The sequence below is a fragment of the Asparagus officinalis genome, chromosome 3 (genome assembly GCF_001876935.1).
Source record: "Asparagus officinalis chromosome 3, Aspof.V1, whole genome shotgun sequence".
Lineage (NCBI taxonomy): Eukaryota > Viridiplantae > Streptophyta > Magnoliopsida > Asparagales > Asparagaceae > Asparagus > Asparagus officinalis.
The window spans coordinates 67214676-67229169 of record NC_033796.1 but is presented as its reverse complement, the minus strand read 5'-3'; the positions used below and the strand labels follow the sequence as shown (position 1 = coordinate 67229169).

Sequence of the window (14494 nt, the reverse complement as noted above, 5' to 3'; positions counted from 1 at the left end):
TCTAACTCCCCCCAGGAAAATAACAAAGGGAAAACCCCTATTGCCGACCGCATCGGGTTGCGTGTCGAAGTTCAAGAGCCCGTTAAGTTTTTACGTTCACAAAAGCGTAGACTGGAACGAGCGACTCTTGAGAACGCTAATAAAGCGTCATATTCGTCTGATGATGATAATATTGTATCTGGAAAATCATGTCAACACTCTATAGGTTGCTCCAGTTATCAAACTGATGAGTTGTACTATAGAGCTGGGGGTGCGAATAAGTCTTGGAAGCGAAACGCACGAGACACGGAGCCTCACTGTCCGTGTGCCAACATCATCAAGGCGGTGCTATCAGAATGCTGTTGCCCCGAAGCTCCAAGGAGAGTTTCGGTGTTCAAGAGAATTTCCACCGGAACGTCTGAGACTAAGCCTAGGCGTTTCCAACGAAGAAGAAGGATAGTCAAAGACAGAGAGTTCCCGAAGGTCACCATCAACATGGCCAGCAGAGGAGCATCGACAGGGGACAATCCCGAGTCAATTCCGTTGGTACCTTGGTATCTAACTCATCTGCAGTCCGGAACCCTTACACGAGGAACTTATAGTAGGGTCCGGACGAGATTACCATCAGAAGACGAAGGATCAGATGCCGGCTCCGCGATGCAACCCCGCGAAGTACTCATGATCAGCGCCGAACAGATGAACAAGATGCTTGAGGATGCCCTAGCTCGGCAGAAAGAAGCTTTCAAGTTCGAAATGGAGATGGCCATGCAGCAGATGAGGGAAATGCATGACCAGCAGATCGCAACCCTGACAACTCATCAAGAAGAGCCCACTCGACCCAATCATCAGAATCAAGATGAGAATGAGCGGGAAGGGAATAATGTTAATATAACTATTCCCCCTGTCAACAACGACAACGGAGGTGGTCCTGCAGATGATAATGCAAAAGAGGACCACGTTACCTCTCCCCAAAGCCACTCGAAGATAGAAACGAGTGAAGACAAGAAGATGAAGGACTTGGAGAGCAAAATCAACGCGTTGATGAACGCTCAAGAGGTAAAAAGGTCCGGCATACCATGTCCATATCCAAGGGAGTGGGAATCAATTCCATATCCGGCAAAGTTCAATTTAATCAACTTTACGCCGTTTGATGGAAAGGGTTCCCCTACCCAACACTTAATATATTTTAAGTCTCACTTAGGAATAATCTCCGGCAATGAACCCTTGATGGTACGGTCATTCGTTGGCACTCTTCGCGGAGCGGCCTTCGATTGGTATCGTCGCCTCAAACCGGGGAGTATCAGCAGTTGGGACGACATGGAGGACATGTTCCTGACGAACTTCTTCGACGACGACACTGAGGTCTCAATCAGCACTCTGTTTGAGGAGAAACAGAAGAATGGTGAGACAGTCGAAAACTTTGTGAAGAGATTCCGGAATAAAGCAATGAATTGTAGGGATCCGGTCAGCGAAGATTTCATCCTCGAGACCTGTCACAACAATCTCACCTTGGATATCCTTGAATCTATGGGAACGGCGCCATCAAAGACCTGGAAGGACCTGAAGGTGCGAGGAGAAAGAGCCGAACGATTCATCAAAAGGAAGAAGGCGGAAGAAAGGGGTCAAATAGCTAATAATGCTCCACAACCAAACTTTGCCCCTAAGGGAAGAGGAAAAGCACACGCGAATGCCGTGGACGCGAATCAGACGTTCGAGGTGCAAGCACAGCCGCAACAGCAGCAGCAAAAGGCCCCTCAACAACCAAGGTGGCAACAGCAGGCCCCGAGACCAAAAGCTTCGGAGCCAAAGTTCCCAAAAGTCTATTCGTTCAAAGAGGATGAAGTTCCCGGTATCTTCAAGTACCTCGTTGAGAATAACAAGATCAAACTGCCTCCAATCCAGGATCAGGAAGATGCCAAGAGAGTCAATGATCCAAAATACTGCGCATTTCATAGAGCGGTGCACCATCCTACCAAGGTATGCTATGCTCTTAAGGACAAGATCCAAGCTCTCATCGATGTCGGGGTCATCACCATGAAGCAGCCGAAGGAGAAGAGAGTGGGAGCAAACGCAGTATCGATTAGCTTCGGTTCTGTTCCCTTAAACTGGTTCCAACATGAGCCAGTAATAAATGCAGCTGTGAAGACGGTGAACGATGATCCTCACAAGCAGCGCCAGAAGGGACTCGTGCCACACACGGCCCCTAATGGTGAGATTCTTTGGGTTCATCCAGATTTGATCGGAGACGAGCAATGGACTGGAACCTCTTCCAAGAAAAAGTCGAAAGGGAAAGGTAAATCTTGTTATGGAGCTTCTGCTATTCCAGGGAAAGATGATGAAGAAATTCCCGCCTTCCCGCTTTCTGAAGATGAACAGGAGGCCTTTGCAACCCAAAGCGGGAATGAGTATCACTACAAGTACCCGGATGCTTCCGAGCAATTAGGTACCAAGACCCCTCCTTCCAAGACATTGTCAGAACTGGGTATTGCAGCAATTCCCCCGACGCCTATAGCTACGGAGAAAGTCCAGCAGAAGGAAAAGGGGAAAGAACCTTTACGCCAAGAAGCCCAAAACCCGAGGCAGTCTCGATTCAATCATCCGATTGAGTTGGCCAACATCCCGGCTAGGATAACCCTGTACGAGTTATTGCGTCTGTCCAAGGATACAAGGAAAGCACTACAAGAGGCCTTGAGCAATTCTGAAGCTTTTCTAACTCAAATCAAGCCATCTCCTGAAGGATCGGAGCCGTCAGTTCAGCACTGCAATCTCGCGGCGCATCATTTTCCATGCATCTCTTTCACCAAGGAAGACAATCCCATTATGGAGAGAATTAAGGGGGCGGTTACACCCCTTAATTCCCTATAAATATGGATAAACTCAATGGAGTTCAGGCTGGTATTTTTTGGATCTGAGAGTTGGCAGCGGTCTGTTGGAACTTCTTGGCAGCAAAGGGGGAGATCTTGGAGCATCATAGATTCAGAGATCGGCATTCATCCTTTGGAGCATTCCTTGAAGCCTTCGGCCTTGGCTTGAGAATCGATTCTCGGTTCAAATCAACTCTTCTTCAAGAGTTTCCAACTCATTCAGAGTTCTAAAACTTGCTTTGCAAGTTCTCCATTCTCCACAGCGTCGAATCGTGAGGAGAAGACATCGTTCCAGTGAATTAAGATATTCGGATCGTCAACAGAGAGCAAATTCGACGCAAGCATTCGAAGGAGGTACTCCATCGCTACCGTGAAGAACCCAGTTTTAAACAAAGGGGAGAACCAAATTCGTTCTCTTCTCTTTTGTAATCAAATTGTAACCGGGATCGAAGAAATACAAGTTAAGTTTCTTCCCCGGCCCAAGGAACGGACAGCGGAGATGAAGCTGATACCGAAGCTGGGCTTGATTACGATGGTGGTTTTGTACTTAATGACATTGTACCCATTGTAATCAATCTTGACGATGATAAATCATCGGAGAATAGTTGTAATTGGCAACTTGCCGAAGAACTATCAATAAACGATGATTTAGAGTATATGATCTATGTTTAATAAATTTTAAGTAACATGTGATAAAAAGAGAATAGTTCATAATTTCTAAATGAAATTGACTACTAGATTCAATTCTAGATTTCTCATATCTCTAATTGAATCATCTATCTTTTACTTTCTTGATTTTTCTTTTTATTCTTAACTTTTTTATTTGTTTCTTGATTTTATTTTCCTTTATTTTCTTCATCTTTCTTCCTCCCCTATTAATCTATTTTTGTTTTATTTGCATAGAGTCACAATCACTCTTTTTATTTCTCTACAATTACTTCTATCACTCCTAATTGTCACACACACAACTTAAGAATCAAATTTTGATTATTTTCTACAACCCCTTCCTCATTGGATCAACATGTTTCTATACTATAGGTTGATAGTTGTGTGCTTGTAACTTGTCTATTATTTACCCCTATCATTAGTAGAAATTTTAGATAGTTGTTCATGATATTTAAAACTTTACATAGGATGTTTGTTATAAAAGGAACTATCACGGGGCTTGTTATAAAGGTTTCAAAGAGCTATTTGTAAAATTATCAAAGGGATATTTAAAATTTAAAAACTATTAATGGGTTGTGTGTAATGTATTAAAGTGATTTTTTATAAAATTTCAGGGGGTTATATGTACTTTTAGACTTATCAATGGGCTTTTGTATTTTTTTTTATTTTTTTACTTTCTAGGAGTTGTTTGTAACCTATGGATTTTAAATGGGGCCAGTTTATAATTTAATTTTTTTGAATTTTACGAAGCAATTTATAATTTTTGGATTTTTAGGGGTTTATTTATAGTTTTTGAATGTTAAAGGGCCATTTGCTAATTTTTTATTTTTTACTAGCCTTTTTGAAAACTTAAAATTTTCAAGATGCTATTTCCAATTTTTGGATATTAGAGTATAGTTTATAATTTTTGGAGTTTTATAGGCTTGCTTGTAATTTTTAGATTTTCAATAAGATAGTTGATAATTTTGTAATTTTGAAAAATCCTTTTATAAAGAAGGGCTTTGATCAATAAAATTTTACAGTTATATGTAGTTTTAATTTGATAAGGATCCTTAGAACCTAAGGATTAGAAAGGATGATTTTGATTATTAGAATTTTTTTATTATGGATAATTTCAATTTTATAGGATCTTAGGATTTGATGTTAACTTCTCAGTTTCTAATCAGATAATCTTTAGGAGCAACAATTTATATACAAAGGATTGACATGATAATGAGATTTTTTAATTATGGATAGTTAAAATTTAAAGTAAAATAAAATTAGAAGATGATATTAAATAGGTAGAGGTTGCCACTTGTACTTGTGAACTCTTGACTTTTGTATATTTTTTTACTTTCTAGGGATGTTTGTAATATATAGATTTTAAAAGGGGGGCGGTTTATAATTTTCTAAATTTTGTGATGCAATTTATAATTTTTAGCATTTTTAGGGGCTTATTTGTAGTTTTTTAATCTTAAGAGGTTGTTTACCAATGTCTAATCTGTTACTAGACTTTTTGAATATTTAAATATATTAGGAGCTATTTCTAAGTTTTGGTTCTTAAGGCACATAATTTTTGGAAATTTATAGGATTGTTTGTAATTTTTAGATTTTTTATAGGAAATTTGCTAATTTTCAAATTTTGAAAAACCCTTTTATATAAAGTAGGTCTTTGATTGATAAATTTTTTTCGATTATAGATAGTTTAAGCTCGATAAGTATTCTTAGGTAAAGAGGATTAGAAAGTTGGATTTTGATTATTAGAATTTTTTTAATTATGGATAATTTTAATTTCAATAGGATTCTTAGAATTAGAAGTTGACTTGTCAAGTTCTAATAGGATAACTTTCAGGAGCAATTTTTATACAAAGGAGGGATATGATTATGAAATTTTTTTAATCATGGATAATTATAATTTGATTAGGATTAGCAGATATTTGATTATCAGAAATTTAAGGTAAAATAAATATTAGAAGTTGATCTTAAATAGTTACAGGGTGCTAGATGGAGATGGTGTGAAACATTTGCACAACAAATCAAAAAAGGTTGGGTGTGCGATTAGAGAGGGATCAGTTGGAGCTGGACTTTTTTGATGTATGTATGTATTTATGTTGGAGTACGCATATTTGTTCCGTTCAGTTTTCCTTGTAGTTCGTGTATTGTATGTGTAGCGATGTAGTTTTTGATCATCTATGCATATTATAGATGCCAAGGGGATCAGTCGGAGCACATAATTCCGACTATGCAATATAGTTTTCCGTATGTAGTTCCGTAGGGTCGTATGTATCGTTTTCCACGTGCAGAAGTCTTCAAGCCTCCTCGACAACAGTCACCCAATCTAAGCGAGCATCCAACCTCCTACTTCATCGCTCTTCTGAGCTCGGCGATGAATGCTGTTTAGCGATGGTAGATTAACTGCCTTTAATCCTTCAATCCAGCCGATGTGGGACAAAAGGAACTGAACCCGTCTGCAAATGCAGTACGATAGTCTCTAACCAACCCTAAACCGTAATTTTAGCGATCTCCTTCTGAAGCTAGGAGTCCTAAAGAAGAAGATCACGGCCTCGAACACGCTAGATCCCAAGCGATCCATCAGAGGGAACCCCAAAGGAAATCGCTAGTCTATGTGAGTTGCCATTTATTTTTATTTTATTTATTTATTTTTAATTTTTTTGGGGAAATTTACTGTGGTGTAGTTAAAATGCATTAATCTTTTAGGTCAATTTACTGCGGTTTCTCATTCTAGCTACAAAAGCTTGAAATTTCCATTGGATTTCTCCTGATTACTCCTTGATTTTGTTGGACGACGACGATGTTTATTTCTTGATTGCAATACAATAATTACCAACTCAAACGGTTATTATTTCCGATATGTATATGTTGATTCTAGTAATTATGGGCAAAAATATCAAATTAGTATATTTTCTTTATCCATAGTGACAATTTGGTTTTTTTTTTCGGCGACTATATTATTATTTCTCTAGCGACATATTGGTATATTATTTGTTCTCTGGCGACAAATGGGCCTCAAATTTGGACGGACTCAAATTTCTGACGAAATTATTCACGTGACACCTCACATGATGCGAACGTGGCTGCCAGCGTGGCTCCCAGTGACAAATAATTGCAACCAATCTCATCCAAAACCATCCCCTTCTCCATAAAAAAACCTAGAAATCAAGGTACTAAAGCTCACTACATTGAAAATTGAGGGAGGATTTGAAGAGGTTGAAGGTCTGGGAGGCGTCAGAGAGGCAAGAGAAGCGGAGGAGGGAGGAGAGGGAGAGGTGGAGGAGGAGAAGGAAGGAGATTGAGGGGTTAGAGTTTGGGATTTAAAGCTGATTTATGACGCTGGAAGCCACGTTCGCACCACGTGAGGCGTCACGTGAGAAATTTCGTTGGAAATTTGGGTCCGGCCAAATTTGAGGCTCATTTGTCGCCGGAGAAAAAATAATATACCAATATGTCGCCCAAAAAAAATATAGCAAACTGTCATTAAGGGTAAACAAAATATACCAATTTGGTATTTTTGCCATGTAATGATTTTTGAAGTGTGATATTCTACAGTTGAAGTCATAACTCTCATAGCCATTGTTAATGGGCACTTAGGAAGAAAGAAAAATACATACATGATGAAATACAAATAAATTTCTCACTTCGTTACTCAAATCAGTGATTGATAAAAGAGAGGTGGAATTGCAAAATCACTGTGAGTGCAACATCTTATTCAAACCAGAGGCGGTCTCTACAACAGAACCTCAACCCAATCTCAAAACAAATGAAGTTGACAGTACGATGACTTTGTTCACCTTTGAACATCATAATCGTACTACTCAATTGTTGGTTGTTTTGTTGGCCCAATAAGTTGGCCCGTTACTCTAAATGCCCAGCTCCCCCATTTGTGCCCTAGCCCCTCTATTTTCTTCACCTACCCGATGGTTCTCACCTCCTCCTAAGTCTTCGTGATCTGATGGCCGCCGCTTGCTCCCATCCGTAGGTCGGCTCCCTCCTTCGTTTTCTTCCCTAGCTCCTCTCCCGTGTCGGCTGCCCCCTTCCCTATATATGGGTAATGGGTTGGTAGTAGCTCGGTAGAGGGATGAAGAAGAAGAAGAGATAGTGAGGTGAAGATCTGAGCTTGAGCTCTCCTCTGCTGTGTGCGATCTCCCCCCTTCTGTGAGTTTTGTGCTCCTGTGAGCTTTGTGCTCTCACCCCCTTTTCTGCGATTCTCTTTGTGAGTGACGGGTTGAAGGAGATCGGCGAGCTCTCCTTTTGGTCCTTGGTGGTGCACTGTGAAGGAAGAACAGGACTGGTTGAGCAGGTTTCTGAGCCAAACGACAACGCAGATCCTCAACAGTGGTATCAGAGCCTTCGGTGACTCGTTGTCGCTCAAAACCGCCGGTCGCCGCCGTTGGTCGCCGCCACCAGTCGCCGCCGCCGGACCGCCGCAAGGGTAAGGTCGAAACCCTCAACTAGGGTTTCGCTCAGGTATATCAGCTGAAAACCCATAAACTATTTCCTACCATTGAGGGGAAGTTCCTGGAGGATATTACACTAATATTATTAAGGATAACCCGGCCAGATAACAAAGTCAAACCCAGTTCCAAGAGAGAAACTGGGGGTGGATTATCCAATGCATCGGGAAGTTCCCGAAAGAATACCACAGGGGTATTCTTAGGGATAACCCAATCATTGTGGAATTGGTGAACAAGAAATTCACATTCAAACTCTAAAAGTCAGAATGTCCCTTCTTATTCCCTAACTCTTATGAGTTATTTTTGTGAGAAGAGATCCAATCCTCTGATAGGTTAATCTTCCCTCACCAAACCACCCGCTGATCAAATCAAACGACAGTGGACCCACCAACATTTCCATCTGCCAGTCATTGGCATTTCTCAGATTTAACATGCTAGGTCCTAAACGCCTAGCGTTAAAATCTCCCTTTGAGTGATGACACGAGTTGGCACTTTCTTTGCTACCCGTATTCCACTTTCTGTGTTTTCTGGTCAAACCTGTAAAAGTTAGGGCCAAAGCCAAAATCCCCTCTCGATTCCTCCAATGAACGAGAGGTCCACTTTCAAATCGAGTTAGGGTCATCTCAAACTCCTGCTGGGTCAAACCTATAAAAGTTAGGGCCAAAGCCAAAATCCCCTCTCGATTCCTCCAATGAACGAGAGGTCCACTTCCAAATCGGGTAATCAAACCTTCCGACAGTTAGGGTTATCCGAATCTTTTCGATTCTCGGAGTGGAGATCCCACTCCTAGTTTCACCATTCTGGATTCTGGGGGTGGAGATCCCACCCCAAGTCTCCTTTCCGGCCGAAGATAGAATATAAAATTCTTCCTCTTCAGCACCGGGAGATAGAATATAAAATTCTTCCTCTCCCGTTTCTCAATCTGTCTTTGCTTTTAGAAAAGACACGATTGTCAAATCCGGGCACTCGATGCACGGGGAATTTCGTCCCGAAGCCTAAGTAGGGATAAGTTAACGCCTAACACGCGTTGCCGGGTAGTCTATTCCCGTGAGAAAGACGAAGCCTATGTATTCAAAATCATAGCACAAAGCCTCAGAGAGTTTACTCTCTTAGCACAACGTTACGTGTGGAACGGATCTAGACAATCCACATGCTAGCCCGATTCAAACGGTAATCGGTAAAGGCACATCAAACCCGTTGATGGCTGGGGGTTTGCCAAAAATCCCATAAATCTGTCATTCGGAAGAAATACAGAGAAGTCACAAAAGAAGCAAAGGCGAAGTTTCCATTGATAAACTGAATCAAAATCATACAACAAAAAGCTCGTTAGCCCGAAGGCATCTGACGGTTGAGAATGTGAGACTTTAAGCTAAAGAGTCTATCTACATAACTCCGCTCGAGTTCTGCCCGCAGATCAGCTCGAACAAATTCTTCAGAACAGCCCAAAATCTCCGCAGCTTCACTCTTCAACTTCATCAGTCTCTCCTGAGTAGATCCGAGCTCCTCGAGTACCTGGTCACGAGAACGCTCTAGTCCAACCAGGTCATCTGCAATAAGAACGGCGGATTCCTCGGTACGCTTCAAGGCCTCCTTCAGATTCGAGTCCAAAGAGCGGAGTAACTCAGCTCTCTCCATATCTTTCCTCGCCACATTAGCCATTAGCTGCACAATGGAGTTCTCGTGTGACTGAAGCTCGCATCCGATGGAAGATCTCAGGTCACGCCACTGTGCCATCCTATGCTCCAACTGAGAGGATACAAAAGAAGAAGCCCCGGTAACCTCCAGTTCCTTCAACTCTCGTATCTCTGACTCCAGGGCAGCGAAATCAGCTGTGAAGGAATCGGCCAATTCCGGGTATCCTTCTTCCCTCATCATCATCATGTGGCGAGAAAAGGAACGCCGGAACTGATCAAAGCCGCCTCCTCGGTGAAGAAGTTTCTCGATCAGGCCATTATAAAAGGCGGTGAAGAAGCTGAGGTCCGTGCGAAAAGCCTCTCTGTCAGGATCAGTATCGACCAAAAGGCTACGGACACGCTCGTACAAGGAAGATCGAGATCCTACAAGCAATAACACAGAAGCTCAGCGGATTATCGAATACGATAAGGAAAGTCAAAAGGCAAGTTCTGAACATACCAACGCCAACGGACGTCCCCTCGGGTTGAGGTCCGACGGGCTCTGAGACAGTAGCAGAAGAGGGTATATCAGCCCCTGCAGGCGGATTGCTCGCACCACTCGGCAAAGGCGGGGAGGCACCATTGCTATGAAGGCTTTCAGCCCCGGGAACTGTAGTGCTCGCACCACTCGGCAAAGGCGGGGAGGCACCATTGCTATGAAGGCTTTCAGCCCCGGGAACTGTAGTGGTATCAGGCCCAACGCCCGGTCCTACAGTGACACTTCTATGTTAGTCAAAGGGAAATTTGGACAAATAAGGAGAATCGGGACAAGAAGATCGCATGCATACCTACCACCTCCCTGTCCTCAGATGCAGCCGGAATGCCAAGAGTCATAAGAGTATCGGCCCAAGCGGCTGGTCCTATGATGACACCCTCTTATTAGTCAAAATAAAAATTTAGACAACTAAAAAGGGTTGGGATAGTAAAGTCATCTGCATACCTGTAGATCCATCATCCGCAGGCATTTGAGGAATGTCAGGAGTCATATGAGAATCAGTCCCAGTGGCTGGTCCTATGATTGCACTCATATATTAGTCAAAAGTCAGATGAACATAGAAAAGTACGATATCCCTAAATTGTATGCGTACCTGCGAGCCCGTCACTCCGAGCCAAGCTGGATATGCCAGGGATCAATATCGGGCTGACCCCGATGGTTGACGCTGCAATAATTAATCATTCGTTAGTCAGATAAAAGATCAGGCAAGAGGAAGGGAATCAGATATATACCGGTGGATGAATCATTCCCAAAGAATGGTCTCTCGGTTCCTCTGGAAGTCTGCTCAGCCAGCATGTCAGCTAATAAGCCGGCATCGGGCCTCGAGAAACTTGGCCTTTCCATCGCAACATCTGCAGAGTAACCTGAACGTTGAAAGATGAGGAAAGCTCGAAAAAAATACTTGCAGCAAAAACGGAAGATCTTCCTTCCCCATGCTTGAGGAAAGTAACATTGGATGTAGATATACCTGAATATGGGACTGTGGACTCAACATTATTCATCTGCTCAAGATCGATGTTTAGATCGATACCCAAAGACCCGTCGTGAAGGGCGTCGCACATCTGTTGCATAAAGCAATCCATGTTATCAACACCAGGAGTGAAAGATGAGGAAAGCTCGAGAAAATACTTTCTGCAAAAACGGGAGATCTTCCTTCCCCATGATTGAGGAAAATGACATTGGATGTAGATGTACCTGAATAAGGGACTGTGGGCTCGACATTATTCATCTGCTCAAGATCGATGTTTAGATCGATGCCCAAAGACCCGTCGTGAAGGGCGTCGCATATCTGTTGCATAAAGCAATCCATGTTATCAACGCCAGGAGATGCCGGACTCGGTGGGAGTTCGCCTTCTTCGAAGAACCCTGGAGCGTAAAACATGGTTACAAATCCCAAAAGGTGAACAACCTTGAAGCAAGAGCAATTAAATGTTACCTTCAGCTCCATCGACGGTGCTCCCTAAGTCCACTCCATAGGGACGCTGACCGTCATGGGGCTTATGGGCGGTCTTCTTCCTCTTCGGGGCACCAACCCTCCGAGGGCCAACGGGTCGAACATGCGCAGGCCTATCACACGTTTCAACGTGTGTAGGAACCGGCGGCTCATGAGCATCGGCTATCCTACCTAAAGCGACAATAGCCATTTCATGAACAAGAGCTGTCATTTATGGAAAAGGAAAATCAAAGAGGCAGGACAAACCGGTATCGAGATCCCCTCTGCCGGTATCTGCATCCACATATTCTTCCTCGGAGGTCCCGTCATCGTCACCCGTAGGGAGGAGCTCTTCCTCGTCTGTGAGAAGAGATTTGGTGTGCCCTTTTCTCCGCTTCTGAGCAAGCTCAGCCCTGCGACCAGCCATCATAGCAGCCCGGACCGCGTACTCGGACTGTAATTCTGAGAGGCTCTTAACACTGATGGATTCATAGGCGGAAAGGAACCACTTGCAGCTGAGGAAAGTGGTCAGCGGCTTACGCCTATATGAAGGGAGAGCAAAATGGGCTCCAGTGCAGCCCACCATCGTCCATAGCCACGCTCGTACGCCATCAATCAAGCCTCCCTCAACCCGCAGGCTACGGCTCGGGTTCCCGACATACAGTTGGTCATAGCCGAACTGGCGAGCAAAGCGGCAAGGAAGATAAGGCTCTATGTGGCATTGGTTCTTCACCCGGAGGACAAGATACCCAACGCGGATGTTCACTAGCCACCGGAAACAACCAGCGTCGAGAATGGTCCGATCACTTCTAGGTTTCTCCTCATCAATCAGCACGTCGCCATAGCGACCTGAAAAGTGAGGGAAACACTTAAAGAACTCCCAGCTCTTGCGGACTCGAAGCTCTCGTTGAACATCGCTGAATTTGTTCCCGAGCCATCTACTTTGCTCCAACAATTGCATGAAAGGGACGGGGATGTCAACAACGCTGGGCGCCAACATCAAGTCAGGACGGTGAAGAACGAGCCACGCCATCAGATATGCGTAAGGGAGCTCAACCTTCGGACAAACCAGCTCAGCTGACGGTTCAGAACCCATATGTGTGAAACTGCTGACCAGACCCCTGAGCCCGCAATGGATGCTAGCAACCATTGCTGGGAGCAGGGAAAGCTCTCTCCCGTAAGCTAGCTGAACTGTAGGGAAGAGCACCTCGATGGGCAGAGCGTCTGAAGGCTGGTGCGGGACGACGCATTTCTTCAGCCAAAGGGCAAGGTAGCCTGCTAATAGAGTCCGGGGCCCTATGGACTTCTGTGCGCGGCGGAGAAAAGAGCGAAACTTGGTCCCCGCGGGAAAAGCTCCCTCAGCACTGCCGATGGTGTAGGAACGAGCCTCAGCCTTCTCCAACAACTCATTAACGGCGGAAGGGGTCAACACGTCTAATTCACGAATGGGCGCACTGGAATCACCCTCCAAGTTCTGGAACAAGTAGCTGGCAAACTGCTTCAAGCTGACCTGCCTCTTTCTTCTCGCTTGAGGAGAAGTCTGGATCAAGGAAGTATAATAGTGGCAAGTAAGATCCCAGAGTGTGTCATACATATCGGGAGTATCTTTCTTCATACACTCCAGCTGCTGGTTTAGGGGAAGTACTCCTGATATAGACAATCCCCCATCGGAAGACCCGAAACATGATGCATCTCATGCAAGGCCAACCCTAGCTCACCACCGCTGGTCAGAAAGGTGTTGCTGTCAGGCATGTAAGTCTCCAACAAAGCCAAGAAATGGCGACAGCTGACTGGGATTCCGTACATGGTGGCTCGTATAGGCGCATACAACCCACTGCTCTTCAGATCCCTCTCCCAGCGCGCTAAGACAAAACCAGTCATGCGCGCCCACCACCCCTTGGCTAGTGAGGAAGCCCAACCATAACATCTGTACTCCGGTGGAGGTAACTGTCTCCCAAGAAGAGCCAGACGGTTACTCACAGTCGGAAAAGCAGCTGACACCTCGCCTGGGGGTGCAGTATCAAGGCCCATAATCCCGGGTCGAAGACCACGAACGTCATGATACCCGTTAGAGCCAGGAGTCTTGTGGTGAGTGGCATATCCACACTGAACTCGATCAGCATCTTCAGTAAGATGTCAAGACATCTGTCGCTCCACGGCCTGCCCCTTCAAGTGACTGAAAGAATATTGGCGCGGAATCGAGGGGATGTACAAACAAGCTCCCCCGTCGAGAGTTAGCCAATGCTCCTCGCAAAAGGTCAGCGTAGCAGGATCCTCGACATGATCTCCAAACAGGAAACTCGGCTTCTTTAAAGCCTGAGTGGAGGTAGAATCCGGGGTGAAGGAGGCATCTGTAATAAGCTGGCGCAAACAATGGTGCCCTCCTTCCTGTATCAAGCGGCAAGAGTCGTTTGAGCGATCCCCGTCGAACCGAGGAAGTGGGCTAACAGCCTGCCTAAGGGAAGCTGAAGAGAAGCCCTCCCGACTACAGCCGGTGTTGGCGTGAGAAGGAAGGCTACCCGCGGGAAATTCCACTGCAATAAAGCACAAGGGTGGAATCAGATAATCCATCTCATAAGAAGAATGATAAACTCATCCACGGAATAATTGGAGAGACGATTTTGAGTGTCCTACACCGGAAGAACGGTATGCATCATCACGTGAATAACGTGGTAACATACACCGACCTATAAGGTGTAGGACGACACAAAATCGCCCCAATATACCGGAAGACTTGAATTGGCTAAGCAAAACAAGTCTGAAACCTTACCCTCCGCGAGAGAGGTATCGGTTCTTCCTTCATGACCCGCAAAGAGGTCAATCAGGGATGCAAGAAGAAAAATCTGCATAAATTCTCACCCCCGAAGAATGAGGCCGCGGGGGAAGACGTCGCGGGAACCTCTTCCTCACTATGCTGTGAATGAGAACGACTC

General features: G+C 44.5%; 1 protein-coding gene across 1 annotated transcript in view; it reads right to left on the bottom strand.

The window, feature by feature from the left end:
• Positions 1–11793, bottom strand: part of LOC109835241 (ruvB-like 2) — a 36221-nt gene extending 24428 nt beyond the window's left edge. The window contains exons 1-5 of the mRNA XM_020403226.1: positions 11565–11793; positions 11307–11494; positions 11097–11190; positions 10722–10793; positions 10094–10342 (exon numbers count right to left, since the gene is read on the bottom strand). Coding sequence (XP_020258815.1) covers positions 10094–10342; positions 10722–10793; positions 11097–11190; positions 11307–11494; positions 11565–11793 — 832 coding nt within the window. The remainder of the gene's footprint in view (positions 1–10093; positions 10343–10721; positions 10794–11096; positions 11191–11306; positions 11495–11564) is intronic.